This window comes from Bos indicus, chromosome 10 (genome assembly GCF_029378745.1).
Source record: "Bos indicus isolate NIAB-ARS_2022 breed Sahiwal x Tharparkar chromosome 10, NIAB-ARS_B.indTharparkar_mat_pri_1.0, whole genome shotgun sequence".
Taxonomy (NCBI): domain Eukaryota; kingdom Metazoa; phylum Chordata; class Mammalia; order Artiodactyla; family Bovidae; genus Bos; species Bos indicus.
The window spans coordinates 80,919,434-80,935,404 of NC_091769.1; the positions used below are offsets into that span (position 1 = coordinate 80,919,434).

Below are 15,971 nucleotides of genomic sequence, written 5' to 3' on the forward strand. Positions count from 1 at the left end.
AGTTGTTTAAATCTAAAATTTAGGGATATGTGTATGTTTTAAAAGAAAATTTACAAGGCTTGGAGATTTGGGTTGAACTGTTTTTGATGAAAATGACATGGAAAATATTTTCCTTTCTTATTTTAAAACTTCCCCTTGGCTGTTTGTTTCCTAAATTTAGCAGTCAAGAAGAAATAAGCAAATCTAGGTGGAAAAAAAGAACAAACTGATGCAAGTCAGGCAGGTTTTCAAAGTTTAATTGAAGTAAGGGACTGAAAATAAAAGTCTCCAAAAAATGAGAAATAATTCTCCCCAGTTTATAGAGCAGAGTCATTCTTTCAGCTTAAACAATTTCAAGATATGATTGACCTTATCGGACATGGAAGTGCTGGATTTGCCACTTCCTGAAAACACAGACTAGAGGGGAGGCTGTTTCTTAAACAACACCAAGAACTCTCAGGAGGAGGCTGGAGGGCTGTGGGAGGCTCATCAGGCTGTTACTCACTAATCTCTTCAACAGTGGAGCTTACAGTGGCAGCTCAAGGGCCTCTTAAGTCACGGTCCAGATGGGGACTCCCCCCAACCCCCACCCTTCCTGAAGTCTGACACAGCCCTGCCTCCTCGACAAGGCTACTAATGCCTCACCCCGCTCTGGGCTCAAGTCCCTGGGCCAGATTGCAGAGACTAGCTTGAAAATCTTGAAATGGATGGCTTTCACCCAAACCGCGTCATTGCTACTGGTGGCCCATTTGTTGGTTTTTGTTTTTGAGTTTTGTTTCTTACTTTTGGAGAGTGGTTTTCTTTTCACTGGAAGGACCAAAGGACTGATATCTCTGAAGGTTTGTTTTTGAGCGAATAGCCAACTCAAACTGGTTCAAAAGAAAAAAAAAAGGTAGGTAGGTAGACAGATATAGAAAGATTAAAAAAAAAAAAAAAAACTGAATTTGGATCAGAAATAATTGGCTTCAGGGACCCCAAAGAATATCATTGGAGCTCTTTCTTTCCATGTCTTGGGTCTGATTAATTGTTCTTGGTTTCATTCTCCAGATAAGATTTCTGTGGGCAGGAAGACTCCCACTTCCCAGGCTTAGCAGTGCTAACAAAAAGACGTCATAGAAAAGTCTCAGGGTGGATTTTGATTATTGTTGTTATTCAGTTGCTAAGTCATGTCCAAATCTTTGCAACCCCATGGGCTTCAGCATGCCAGTCTTCCCTGTCCTTCATTGTCTTCTGGAGTTTGCTCAAACTCAAGTCCATCAAGTCAGTGATGCCATCCAACCATCTCATGCTCTACCGCCCCTTTCTCCTCCTGCCTTCAATCTTCCCCAGCATCAGAGTTTTTTCCAATAAGTTGGCTTTTTGCATATGTGGCCAAAGTATTGTAGTTTAAGCTTCAACATCAGTCCTTCCAATGAGTATTCAGGGTTGATTTCCTTTAGAATTGACTGGTTTGATCTTCTTGCAGTCCAAGGAACTCTCAAGAGTCTTCTCTAGCACCACAGTCCGAAAGCATCAATTCTTCAGCACTCAGTCTCAATTCTTATCAGCCCAGATTAAGTCAAATGACTGTTCTGAACCAGTCCCCTGTGTCTGGGAGTGCAGTGACAAGGTCAGCTTAGCCTGGGTCTTGTGCCCACCTCATGGTGGTGACTGAGGTATTGGTCAGGTGGGAGGGAAGTGATTAGCAGCCCTGCCAGAAGCATGTGAGTAAGGAGATCCCTAAAATGGGCAAAAACTACCCTGCCACCGTCTTGGTCGATTACAGTTCCAAGTGTTGTGTTAGCTGAGTGTGGGGAGTGTGGTGTGGGGGCAGGAGATGCTTGTGGTCATGACAGCTCATCACTCCATCACTCACATACTCATTAGCCATTGTCTTCGAGTCCCATTGGGTACTGTTCTGGGCTTCAGGATCCAGCATTAGATGAAACAGACAATCCCTGCCCTGGTGAAGGTTTTATTTTTGTGGGAAGAAGCAGTCAACAATATAACATTGATAAGCAAAATGCACATAGAATATCCGATGGTGCTAACCACTGTAAGGAGAAACAGCAGGTGGAAGGATGGAAGGCAAGTGTGGGGCTGGGGTTTTACAGATGGTGGTTGGGGAAGGCTCACCAAGGAGGTGAGGTTTGAGCAGAGCCCTGCAGGGGGTGCAGGTGCAAGCTATGCAGACATCTGGGAGAAGAGCCTTCTGGAAAGAAGGCAGAATGAACAAAGGGGTGGAGGGGAAGGGTACTGGCAGACTCAGGGAACATTAGGAGGCCAGTGTGACTGGAGCAGAGCCAGAGAGGGGCAACAGTAGAAGCTGAGGCCAACAAGGGGACAGGGCATTGGCTCCCGGAGTCTCCTGGGCCACTGTGAGCTCTGGGGCCCGTCCTCAGGGAGGGCAAAAGCCACTGGGGGCCATGTGCTATGTCAGAGGTTCACTGTGGTTTTCTCATCAGATGATTTTAAGTAAGGTGAGAGCAGGGACACTGTCTAGGTATCCATTCACCCATTCATTCATTTATTCACTCACTCATTCATCCTTTTATTCAGTAAACATCTGCTTAATACCTACTATGTGCCAGGTGCTAGGAGCCCACAACTTAGTGCAAAAGAAAGAGACATAAAGCAAGATGTCAGTGGCTTGTGGTATAAGAATTCCACAGACAGCCCCTGTGCCCTCATCCACCTCCTGTCGCTCCTGCTGGCTCTGAGTCCAGCATCTCGGGTCCCTGAAGCTGATTGAGATATAGCTCCTTATGGTCCCGCAGCCTAGAGCCAAAGGATGCTTTACTCCTCACCAGTGTGCTTTGTAGGCAGTGTGGCTGGGAGAACAGGAGACCACAGCTCACCAGGGCCTGGTTCCTGTGCCATCACAGGACTCTTGCCCCAGCCGAGGTAGGGTGGATGAGGTCCCATGGCCAGTTCCCCAGCCACTGGTGATCTAAGTTTGAGGATGGAGGCTTCTTCATGATCCTGCATGGCCATGCCCTGTGTGGGATGAGAGAGGAGAAGCGGGCAATCTAGATCCCTAGATTTCTCTTCTGGGAGCTGTCCTTTTGATTTCCATCCTCCCAGCTTCTTGCACAGTGTTAACACAAACGAGACTCTCAGTGAATAACCTGTTGCTTCAACACTAGTGGGATGTGCATCAACAGCTGCCTGTGGGACCCAGGGCTGGGGGCTGCATCAGACTGTGGAGCCGGGAATGGGAGGGCACCAAGGGTGACCCCTGGACTTATCACCTGGAGGACCCAGAGGGTGGGACTGCCCATGTCCGCCTCAGGAAGCACAGCAGAAGCAGCTGCTCTGGGGACTGATGAAGAATTCATTTTGAGGCATGGAGTTAGAGGTGGTCATGGCCCGGAAGTCTCAGGATCAAAGGCCAGGGCCAGAGGGAGAGGAGAGTTCAAGAGCTGGAGGGAAGTGAGCCATGGGGGGTGTGTGTGTACTGCTTAGGTGCCCAGGAGAAGAGCTCCGGGTGGTGACTGGGCTGAGGCCAGGGAGGGGCTGGGTGCAGAGTTCCATCTTACCCTTCCTCAGTCTCCCCTGCACTCAGCTGATTCAGGGCCACTGTTTCAGCTCTAGACCCCGTGGATGCTGGGTCAATGGGAAAGCAGAGCTGAGACCTCTGGAGGGAGCAGGCCTGTGTTTCCTTGGCGCCCTTCTTCACAAAGGTGTGTCACGGGTGAAGGGTCTAACCTCGGAGGAGGGTAGGACCATCAGAAGTGATGGTCTGAGGAAGGGAACAGTTGATGCATCTTTGAAGATGTGTAGCTCAGTTTTAGAGAAGGAAATGGCAACCCACTCCAGTATTCTTGCCTAGAGAATCCTGTGGACAGAGGAGCCTGGTGGGCTGCTGTCTATGGGGTCACACAGAGTCAGACACGACTGAAGCAACTTAGCATGCATGCGTGCATTGGAGAAGGAAATGGCGACCCCCTCCAGTATTCTTGCCTGGAGAGTCCCACGGACAGAGGAGCCTGGTGGGCTGCCGTCTGTGGGGTCACAATGAGTCAGACACGACTGAATCGACTTAGCAGCACCAGCAGCAGCTCAGTTTTGAGGCCCCGAGAGGAACTTCCTTAGAGATGTTCTTCTACAACGTTCTCTGAGGCCCCAAGGAAGCTTTGAATGAGGCAAGGAAGGCAGCAGAGGACAGTGTCAGAAGCAATCCTTCTTCTTTCTGGCGCAATGAAGTGCTCAGTGGAGCTTTTCTGAATAAATGGATGGATGGATGAAGGAGTGTGTGGATTCAAGCATCCATAAAATGAATGAATGATCAGGTGATGTTTGGAACTTCTAGAAGTGTGTCCCAGGGCCTGGTAGATGGGTGGCTTTCGATCAATATTTTGGGGGTGATGGGTGAGTGTGGGATGAGGGCTTGGGGGTTTCCTGAGCCCACAGGGTGGCCATAAGTCCTAAATAAATAAGCATGGGATGGTTATTTCTCTCACTTGACTTGCAGGATAATTTGGTAACATACTCTCCCTATGGGAGCTTCTGCAATTTTTTTTTTTCTTATTTTAGCTCCTCCACCATCAACTGGAGGCTGATTTCCATTTCCCTGACCCCTAGGCTGAGAAGAAGTGGGGGGCATAATTACCACCCGTTCTTTCCCCGGGTGGGAAGGACACAAAAGAACCCTCATTCTCACTTTCACAGTTGACAGCTTGGGTCCTTCTAGCAATTCAAGGTTCAAGCCAGAACCTTCTCCCTTTCTCTCTCCTTCCCTCTTCCTCCTCCCTTGCCTCCTTCTCTCTTTCCTGAAATGGATTTTGAGTCCATGAGGACTCCACCCCATCTGCCCAGCCCCTGGCATGGCACCAAATCAGAACGCCACAGCGCGGCTGCCACAGCCGTCGTCACCATCTGAAGTATGTGTGTGGCATGAGGCTGGGCCCAGTGGACCCGAGGAAATCTCCCTCACTGGCTCTGACCTCAGGGAGCTCAGGACTGGCTCCTAGGAGGCGGGAACACTACAGAGAGGCAGCCCTAAAAGAAGCAGGCACTCCCTGGAGCTCTAGGTTCTCAGGGGAACGTGGAGGCCCTGGGCTGCTGGTGGAAGCCCCCCAGCATCACCTAACACATTGGTCTCCTCTCCGCAAGCCAAGCTGCCTTCCTGGGACCATCCCTCTAGACACTAGGCCTGTGGCGGGATTCTCATGCAGGGGTTCTATCTCTGGACAGCTCTCACCCACCTTCCTGCTGCCCCTGCGGGCCCACAGCTCCTGCCTGGTGGAGTCGAGATGGACTCACAGTTGTGATATTTCCGGGCACTCTAGGGACCATCGGGCAGCAGTGTGGCTCAAATAATGAGATGTCAGGATCCATCAACCCAACCATTCATCTCAGATGTGTCCTTCCCCAGTGTCTTTCATGGGGGGACTTTGGGAGCACAGAGCAGGGTGTGGCTAAGAGGAGGGGGGCTGGGCCACAGCAACCACCATCCATCACTTCCCAGCACTTAGCACCCGGGACCCCAGAGGTCTGACGTGGGCCATTTCAACAGCAAGCACGAGTCCTGGAGAAGATGCTTCACCACCTATCCTCACAGGTGGTCCTCTGGGCAGAACCTTGTCCAAGCCCTGGGTGTTGCACTGATCAGGCACCTCCTACATGCCTAGCCCCAGTGTCAAGCCCAAGTTCATACCTAGAAGACTGTCCATCTGACGGTTGCTTGGTGACCTCCAGCCTGGTTGGTGGTCCCCTCAGTGGTCCCCTTATCTTGGGGGATCTGGTGCCCTCCAAAGTGTCACCATCTCCACATCCAGCAAAGAGCACTGGTCAAGAGTGTGGGCTTCCGAGTCAGAATGACCAGTTTTGACTCCAGAAACCTGAGACTTACTAGCTCTGACCTTGAGCTTTTTTATTAATAGGTTTTTTTAATTTTTATTTTTTAATATTGATTTACTTACTATTTTTGGTTGCACTGGGTCTCCACTGCTGCACATGGGCTTTCTCTAATTGCGGCAAGTGGAGGCTACGCTTCCTTGCAGGGCTGGGGCTTCTCATTTTAGTGGCTTCTCGTTGCAGGGTGGGCTCTAGGCGCCCGAGCTTCAGTAGCTGCAGCACGTGGACTCAGTAGTTGTGCTGCACGGGCTTAGTTGATGCACAGCATGTGGGATCCTCCTGGACCAGGGATCAAACCTGTGTCCCCTGCGTTGGCAGGCAAACTCTTTAACTACTGGAGCACCAGGGAAGTCCAATGGGCTTTACTTTTTAAGAGCAGTTTTAGGTACACAACATTGAGTGGAAAGTGCAGAGAGTTCCCAGATACTCCCTGCCCCCACATGTGGGGGTACTGTCTCGAGCCTCAGTTTCCTCACCTGTACAATGGGGGAAATAATAATCTCCTGCTCAGGTACAAATGAGGTGATGCTTGGCTCCCGCCTTGTCATAAGTACTTACCACGCAGTGGCTCCTTTGTCCTCTTGCCTGTGGCCTTTCTGATGCTGACCTTTGTCTCAGGTGACAGGAACACCCTCCAGAGGCTTTGATGAGAAGGCGTACCTGGCAGCCAAGCAGCTGAAGCCTGGAGAGGACCCCTACAGGCAGCATGCCTTCAACCAGCTGGAGAGCGACAAGCTGAGCCCTGACCGGCCCATCCGGGACACCCGCCATTACAGGTGTGGCCTCTGCTGTGCTGGTGGAGAAAGAAAGGTGGAGGGAAGCGCCGACCCCAGTTGGCTTTTCTTTGAGTCACATGGGTTTAAGAAATGAGGAGAATTTCCTCAGACTCAGTCCAGCTCCTGAGACATACAAACCCTTCCTATCTGTTGTTTTCCTGGCTCCTCTTAGTTTCATTGATCTCCTGAGGGTCTCCTGGCCAGGCCAGGCCACAGAGGCCCCTCAGTACCTCAGTCCAGAGTCCAAGTGAGAGTGACCGGCCAGGAGATCAGGGGGAGGTCTGCAGCAGGCGGGTGAGCCTGGAGTTCCTGGTGCCTGGCTGGTGGTGCCCGCGGGGCCGCCAGCCCTGCCTGCCCTGTGCAAACAGTAGGGTGCTGTGCACCACCCGACAGGCATCACTTTCCTTGCTCTCTGCCTGCCCCACTGCCTCCCACCCTTCCTCAGCAACTCCCAGAAATGCCTCCCGGTCTTGCTCTTTGTTCTCCCGGCGTGGTAGATGGGAGAGGCCCTAGACCAGGACCTCAGGGCTTGGAGGCTCCCCTGACCCAAATCTGGGCACTGAGGGGTTGGCCTGCATCCCCTCTGCCCTTCCCCGCATCCTCCCCGACTCTGAACTTTTTCGGGTGTTCACCAGGAAACTTAAGGGCGGAATTCCTCTTGGGGCTACACATTTTAAAACAAGACTCCTCAAATCCAGGCCAGTGGTGGTTGGTGGAAGGCCTCTCCTCTTGCCCCAGTGCTTCTGCCCAGCCTTCTCAGAAGCCTGAGATGGATCAGGGGGTGCATGCGCGTGTGTGTGTGTGTGTTTGCACACGTATGTCTGTAGGGGCAGCAAAGAAGGTGTTGGCAGTGGTGGGCAGGGCCTCCCCTGGCAGACCCTGGGGTGTGGGGTGAGCCACGCTCTTCCCCTTCCAGGCCACAGCTCCTGTTGGACCCCAGACTGTCAGGCCAGGTCCTGATGCAGCCCTGAATCCAGGGAGCCCCCTTGAGGGAGGTCTTCCAACGATACCTAAACTATGAGAGACAGACCTACCAGCATCTCAGAGAAGACCCCACCAGCCCCAAACTCAGAGCACAGATGAGAGACAAAGCTGTTCAGAGGCTCCTGGTCCCTAGGAGCCATGAATTCCTATCATCACAGATACAATTCCCAGAGAAATGCAGGGTGGAGAGGGTTGAAGGGGGCGGGTGGGAGAAGGTCAAGTCCACTGTCCAGATGGGGTGTGGGCAGGTTGGCCACCTTCAGGTGGAGAATGGGCATCACTATCCACATTCCCTCCTTCCTGGGCGCTTAGGATTCAGAGATACAGAACGGGGGCCCTAGAGGTCAGTGCAGGGGGCTGACCCCTTCTTCCAGGGCTCCCCATCTCAGCAGACCAAGCCCCTTCCAGCCCCCAAATCCACAAGCCTCCGGGAGGAGAGGCGCTTGGAACGCCTGGCTTCCCGGGCAGAGATGAACTTCTCCACCCCTCCTCCTCCCCCATACCCCATCTCGAGGGGAATTATTTTAAGGCCTCTCACGACTTCTCCTGTGGGGGTCCCAGGCTAGTGGAACTCCTGCCTGTCTGACCCTGTCTGCTCTGCTGGACAGGAAATGGGCCTGGGAATTTGGCCGTAAGCCGCTGTCAGTGGAATGAATGCTGTAATGAAAAAATGGTCGTGGCTGGAATAGTCAGGGAGCAATTGTAATAAAGAAGATTGCTATGAAAACCAGCTCTGCGGCTGCCTTCCCGCCGGCCCCAGGAGCACAAGTAAATGCATTCACAGAAGCATTCTCAGAAATGACAGCGTTGGAGGCTGGCGGGGATGGATTGTTTTAATTCCCTTTCCAGAAGACAGGGGAGCCAGGGGGCCCAAAATGTGGTGTCTGGAGAAGGTGGGAGCACAGAGCTGCTGGGGGAGGGAGTGGGCTGGGGGGAACTGCCTTTGGTGTCTCCTCAGAGACTTCAGTTTACCCCTCAGGTGCCCCAGGGACCCTGGGAAGAGCGAGGGCACCCTACTTGCTGTTGCCAGCCTGGCTGTTCACGCTGGCAGTGAGAGGGAGAGATTCACGGGAGGGCAGGATGCGGGCAGTTCCTCCCTAGATCCCACCAGATGTCAGGAGACAGGCAACAAGAAGGAAGAAGCTACAGAGACAAAGAAAGGCCATTTTCTCTCTTCTCCCTGCTGCCATTTTTTCTGTCTCAGCTGCTGCATCGGGCAGGGAGTTCTGTCGGTTGGTCCAGGTTGGTTCTGTCTGTGTGCCTACACACGTCAGAGCCTCCCTTAGCACGTCAGTGACCGTGGGGCTCCGAGTGATCCTAGGACTAGGGTGAAGAGCCCCTGGGCCTGGGAAGTTCCCCCAGCCTGTGCTGTCCCTCCGGGGACTCCAGGCTGGGCAGCCTGAGTAGGGTGGGCGTGGGTTTCGGGGGGCAGGGCCTGCGCCTGGCCTCAAGGGCAGCAGACTGGACAGAGAGAAGCCTCAAGCCCGGATGCCCCCAGGATGTCCCACAGATGCCCTCTGTGCTCTCTGCTCTCTCCTCAGTTGTCCATCCGTGTCCTACTCCTCAGACCTGCCGGCCACCAGCGTCATCATCACCTTCCACAACGAAGCCCGCTCTACGCTCCTGCGCACAGTGAAGAGGTGAGCCCTGCCTCATCCCTCGTCTCGGTGGTGCTGCTCCCCCAGGCCTCGGGGATCTGCTGGGCCCTGGCAAGGGACACTGAGATGGGCACTGTGGCCAGACATCATGAAGACTGGTGGGCACTTGGGAGGGGGTTTCTGCCCTTCTGAGAAGCTGGGGTTAGTGAATCAGGGTCAGTTAGTGAATCAGAAGTCCAGCTGTTAGTGAGATGCACAAACACAAGGTCAGGTCCCCAGGACACGGGCAGAAACGCAGGGGCCAGGAGCCGATGGAGGCAAGGATGGAAGTGGGGCCTCACTTCCAGGTGGGTGGGTGCCAGCCCAGTGGGTACCTGAGAGCAATTCAGAGAGAGATACCCCTTCTGTCCTCCTAAGGTTGGCCCTGTGGTCAAGTTTGACTTCTAATCACCTGTTTCTTTAATGAACATAGATAAGAATAGGATTCAGAATGGAGTACCCAGTGGTATTCCAAGGATTAAAGAGGCTTGGGCTTTCTTCACGGGGAGTGAAGGAAGAGGAGGGATGTTGGGAGGGAAAAGCTGGGGTGGGGGTGCTTTCTGAGAACACCCATCCTGACCCATCAGGTCAGAAGGAGCCTCACCAGCTTTCCAAAGCAGGCAACATCCAGGCCAGCAGGGATCTGGCCTTGTTGCCATTGTTAAGCCCAGGCAGCCAGAGCAGCTATGGGTCCTGCCTCAACTAAACTAGGACAGTCCCCACCCACCACCTGGGGTGAATTTCAAGTGCCCGAGGGTCCAGGCAGCAGGGTCGGCGGGTGCTTGGAGGAGCCTGAGGAACATCCTGCCCCTCAGTCACTGACCAGGGCAAGAAGGGTTTGCTAGCAGCTGCCTATGGCCAGTGTGCTGGCCCCCCGAGGTGGGGGGTGAGGGAGTTGATGGTAGGAAGAAGGAAGTAGAAGGTGGCCCCTAAATCTGGGCTCATCTGTCTTGGTCACTACTCCAGCGTCCTGAACCGAACTCCTGCCAGCCTGATCCAGGAGATCATTCTAGTGGATGACTTCAGTTCAGATCGTAAGTATCCATCTTCTTTTTTTGCACCACTTCACACCCCATTTCTCCAGAATGCTGAGGGAGGCACTCTTGAAATAGTCCTGGCCACCACAGGCTGATGTCTGTTCCTCACTGGGATCTTCAGTCTGTACTAAGTGCCTTTCCTGGCTCTGCTCCTTGGTGCCAAAGGAGTGGTGTTGCTTTGATGGGACACCAATGGGATGACATTTTAAAAAATAAAACATCCACAGCATCCTTCATTATCACAGCTGCCGTGTGCAGAATATCGTCCCCACAAAATGGGCTTCCCAGGTGGTGCTGGTGGTAAAGAACCCACCTCCCAATGTAGGAGACGCAAGAGAAGTGGGTTTGATCCCTGGGTTGGGAAGATCCCCTGGAGGAGTGCATGGCAAACCATTCCAGTATTCTTGCCTGGAGAATCCCATGGACAGAGGAGCCTGGCGGACCGCGGTTCATAGAGATGCAAAGAGTCCGACACGAGTGAAGCAACTTAACACGCAATCTAGGTCAGAGGATGTTGGACTGGAGAGGTTGTTGGTACTCTGTGGCACCCCCTGGGGGTTAGGCCACAAGTACAGGCATTCCTCCGTCTGTCCTGGGAGTAGGGGATGGGGAGATGACCTGTCCCCCATGGAGACGATCATACCTCGCCTTCCCCAGCCCTTTCCCTGGGCCTGGTCAAAGTATATGTGGACTGATGTCCATATCTGAACAGTCTTGCTTCCTTCTCTCCACCCTCAGCCGAAGACTGTCTGCTGCTAACCAGGATCCCCAAGGTCAAGTGCCTACGCAATGACCGGCGGGAAGGTATGTCCTCGAAACCTGGGTGCTACTGTAGACCCATTTTGGTCTAGACTTCTGCTCCCTTTTGATGCCTTGTTATACCAACCAAATGAAGTCTTGCTGCATGCCTAGTGGCAAGACCAAGGTCTGCGGAAAGACCCTGCTGCTGTCTCGGAGCAGCCCGTATCACAGCATGACTGTAGGCAAGAAGCTCTACTTCTGGCACCTTAGTTATCTCTTCTGAGAAATGGGGCTGATAATATACTCTTTCTGCCCTGCACAGTTATTGTAAGGATTAAATGCTTTGAGAAAAGCACAGGGCAATATAGAGCAGATATACTTGGAGCATCAACTATGGCATAGGATTGTGCATGACACTCTAGGGAACACAAAAGAAGTTTACACGTGGTCCCTTCCCTCGGAGAGCTTATTATGGATTCCAAGGCTGGTGTAAGTATGTAGGGGTAGGGAGCTAAAGGAGAAGGGAGTGATCTGGGAGGGAGCCTGGATTGGGTGAGGGTGTTGAGAGATGAATGGAGCGCAAGAGAGAGCATTCGAGGCCCAGAGACTCTGAGCAAAGGCATCAGTCAGGCCTGGGTACATGTAGTACTAACAGCCTCTTCCTGCCTTTCCTACCTTCTCATCTCTGCTCACATGCTCACACTCAGTCCTCATAACAGCCCTTCATCCTGTTTTACAGATAAAAGAACTAGGGTGTAAGAAGGTTCAGTAATTTGCCTGGAGTGATGAACTGAGGAGCCAGGATTTCACCCCCAGCCAGGGGGCCCACACTCAGAGCCAGCCTCTTAACCTTCCTTTTCTTAGTCTCCCTCCCTGGGAGAATCAGACCTGGTCAGCACAGGGAATGAGTGGGGTGAGGAGATGATGGAGGGGCTCGAAGCCAGAGAAAGGCATTTAGATTTGATAAAGCAGAGAGCTCTGACTCCAGCCGGTCTTAGTCTGGAAGACTGTCTGCAAGTCATACAGCATAGTGCAGCCAGAGGGGAGCGCCCTGAGGTTCCTCCATGTTGAAGGGGAAAGGGTTTTGGTTTCTAGTTCCCCTTAGGTACCAAACCACACTTTATTGCCACTTCTGTTCACTAAACTCTTGACTGTTCATCAGTGTGTCCCCAGAGCCCAGTGTCTGGCCTCTACACTGGGGAGGGGGGGCATTCAGAGGTTGATGGATGGGTGGATAAGAGAAAGGAAGAAAGAGGGAAGAAATCAGCAAATACGAAGAGAAGTTAAATCACAGTAACTCAGAGGAAACCTGAGCCCTAAGGGGCAGAGAGCCCTGAGCCTTTGAGGGGACGGCTGAGCAAACTGGCTGAGTCCCACCCAGCACCACCGTGTCCCTCCCACTTCAGGGCTGATCCGCTCCCGAGTTCGTGGGGCAGACGTGGCGGCAGCTGCCGTCCTCACTTTTCTGGACAGCCACTGCGAAGTGAACACGGAGTGGCTGCAGCCCATGCTGCAGCGGGTCAAGGAGGTAAGTCTGTCTATCCCTGGGGGAGCTCTGTCCCTCAGGACACGCCCACCATGTTCTTGGCATTGCGGGTGGGGAGGGTATGAACTGTCTCTGAGAGCTGGACAGGCAGAGTTAGAAACTACGTGATCTGCTCCCTCCTGAGGGACTTCATTTGTGGGTAAGCCATGGAACTCCTTCTGCGAATGGGTGGTGTTGTTTTCCTCCTGGGTGAGTGACGAGGAGTGGAGGGTGGTGGGTCAGACTGGGAAGCCTGTGAAGGAGGGAGGAGGGGACATTGTTCTCAAGCAGAGGGCCTTCCCATGCGCCCACTCTTCTTTAGAATGGGGAGGATTTGGACACATGGAACCAAGGATGAAGTGATTACAGCTCAACCATAAAAGACAGAGAACCCAATTTAAAAATGGGCAAAGGATTTGAATGGATGTTTCTTCAAGGAAGATAGACAAATGGTCAACAAGCACATGAAGAGATGCTCAACATTAAGTCATTAGGGAAATGCAAGTTAAAACCACCATGAGATACTACTTGATACCTCCTAGGAGGGCTCTTCAAAGGATGGACAGTACAACTGCTGGTGAGGATTTGGATAAATAGGAGCCTTTGTGCGTTGCTGGTGGGAATGTCAAATGGCAGCCACTTTGAAAAACAGACTGACAGTTCCTCAAAAGTTTAAACATAGAGTTACCATATGACCCAGCAATTCCTCTCTTAGATATATACTCAAGAGAAATGAAAACATACCCCATACACAAACTTGTATCCAAGTGTTCAGAGCAGTGTTATTCCAAAGAGGCAAAACATGAAACAAACTAATGTCTGTCAGCTCACTAATGGGTAAACAGAATGTGATACAGCCATACAATGGAATACTATTCAGCCATAAGAAAGGAATAAAGTACTGATGCGTGTTATAGTATGGATGAACTTTGAAAACCATGCTCAGTGAAAGAAGCCAGTCACAAAAGGCTATAAATTATATGATTCCATTTGTATGAGATGTCCAGAGTAAACAAATCTGAGGAAATAACAAGTGGATTAGTGGTTGTCAGGAGCTGGAGTGAAGGGAATGGGGGAGTACCTCTAGTGGGTACAGGGTTTCTTACTGGGGTGATTAAAGTATTCTGGATTTAGATAGTGGTGATGGTGACACACGGAGAAGGCAATGGCACCCCACTCCAGTACTCTTGCCTGGAAAATCCCATGGATGGAGGAGCCTGGTAGGCTGCAGTCCATGAGGTCGCTAAGAGTCGGACATGACTGAACGACTTCACTTTCACTTTTCAATTTTCATGCATTGGAGAAGGAAATGGCAACCCACTCCAGTGTTCTTGCCTGGAGAATCCCAGGGACGGGGGAGCCTGGTGGGCTGCCATCTATGGGGTCACACAGAGTCGGACACGACTGACAGGACTTAGCAGCAGCAGCAGCAGCAGATGGTGACACAACCCTGTGAATACACTACAAACCACAGAACTGTACACTTTTAAATGGTGAATTTTATAGTATGTCAATTATGTCTAATAAAATTATTATATAGTGTGAATTATATCTCAATACAAAAACAAGTCTATAAAAAGGATAAAGTGAAGCCCCCACGGAACACTGTGAGACCATGGATGGTCTCCTCTGATCTGCCACGTCCCACAGTTTTGTCATCCTAAGACGGGGTGTGAACTGAGGGACAGAGCTAGATTCAAAGTCGCAGACAAGAGCATTTTGAGGGTCAGTGCAGACAGAGAAGAAAGAAGAGGCTCTGTTCCTTGTCCCTCCATGGAGGGAGAAAAGAAGAGAGCAGACATCCTACTGATGAAGGGCGATTAAGTTTTGCACGTGGTATATGATAAAAATCCACCACCACCACTCTCTCCACATCCCCCACCTCAGGAAAAAACCCTTTAGTAAAATTGGCATTACCCACCAATATTTTGGAGGTGGATTTGTGTCTAGGAGGTGATGAAGAGAGTATGAGTCTGACCTCTCATGCCTGGGTGGCATGAGAGGAGTGCCACCCAGGTTCCCCAGGGTCAACTACAACAGGGTCACTACCCTCAAGCTGCTGGTGGTCCAGTTGGGAAGACTCAACACCAACATGTGCAAAAATGGACGACAATTAGTAAAACAACCATTCAAACCAGGAACAGAAAAGCCACCTCAGGCAACATCTGATTCGTTGTCCCAGGAATTGTCTGGATTATAATTGCGAGAGCAGCTTAAAAAGAGGAAGAAATCCTCTGCCTGCAGCAATCAGGGAGGGCTTCATTGAGGAGGTGAGATCCCAGCAGGGCTCAACATGGTGTTAGAGGAAGAGGCTAGGAGAGCATTGTAGCTGTGAGACCCAAGTGGGACCTTCTGTGAGCCTGGTGTGGTGATGCAGGACAGCTCCTGGGAGCCTGACATGTCCTTCAGGAGGTGCTGGGTACCTCATGCCTTGAGAGAACTTCACCAAACAGGCAGTCGGGGCTTTTTTGACAGAGTCCCTGACCTCACACCACCTCATGTGTCCTCCCCTAGGACCACACCCGCGTGGTGAGCCCCATCATTGATGTCATCAGTCTAGATAATTTCGCTTACCTTGCTGCATCTGCTGATCTTCGTGGAGGTAGGTCCAGAGCATCTCCAGAAAATGAGACAGCATCTCCCTGCCCTTTACCTCCAGAAAATGAAAGGAGATTGTATAGAGCTGTGGAGTTGGGGACGAAGGACCAGAGCTGGCAGTGGGAGGCTCCTGGCATGATGAGGGCAGAGTCAAGCTAGTCTCCAGTCTTTCCCTGCCCCCAAACGTTGACATATCCTTCTCAAATACAGCTAGCCCAGAGAGGATGGGCACGAGTCCTGGCAGAAGAACATGATATGACAACTATCTTGGGAGTGGGGAAGGGGGAACCCTCAACTTTGCATGGATTCCTGACTTGTACCCCCGAAAATGGTGTAGACCTGGCTGAATACAGTAGCTATTAACCACATTTAGCTATTGAGCTCTTGAAATGTGACTCCATTTTCAGTGTGAATTGAGATGTGCAGTAAGATAAAATACACACCAGGTTTTGAAGACCTAGTTTGAAAAATGTAAAAAAATCTCATTAGTAATTTTTTGTATTCATTATGAATATGATCATCAGTTTGAAATGATAGTATTTTGGATGATCTTGCATTAAAAATACATTATTCAAATTAATTTCATATGTCCTTACTTTTAGATATGGCTACTAGAAAAATTTAAATTGCATATGTGGCTTGCATCTCCAGCTTGCAAAGTATTTCTTTTGGACAGCTCTGATCTAGACTTTAGAGCCATGTTGTGTAGCCACTTTGGGTTTGGGCTATGTACATTTAAGTTAATTAAAATTAAGTAAAATTCAAAACTCAGTTCCTAAATTGCCCCAGCAGCACATTAAGTGCTCAATAGCCACATGTGACTTGTGTCCACCATGTTGGACAGGGCAGATGTAGG

The 15,971-nt window shown here is 51.2% G+C and overlaps 1 protein-coding gene across 1 annotated transcript in view; it reads left to right on the top strand.

Moving 5' to 3' along the window:
* GALNT16 (polypeptide N-acetylgalactosaminyltransferase 16) overlaps positions 1-15,971 on the top strand; it is a 101,709-nt gene that overhangs the window by 63,419 nt on the left and 22,319 nt on the right. Inside the window, exons 2-7 of the mRNA XM_019969114.2 lie at positions 6,436-6,593; positions 9,119-9,217; positions 10,181-10,248; positions 10,990-11,055; positions 12,399-12,520; positions 15,032-15,119. Coding sequence (XP_019824673.2) covers positions 6,436-6,593; positions 9,119-9,217; positions 10,181-10,248; positions 10,990-11,055; positions 12,399-12,520; positions 15,032-15,119 — 601 coding nt within the window. The remainder of the gene's footprint in view (positions 1-6,435; positions 6,594-9,118; positions 9,218-10,180; positions 10,249-10,989; positions 11,056-12,398; positions 12,521-15,031; positions 15,120-15,971) is intronic.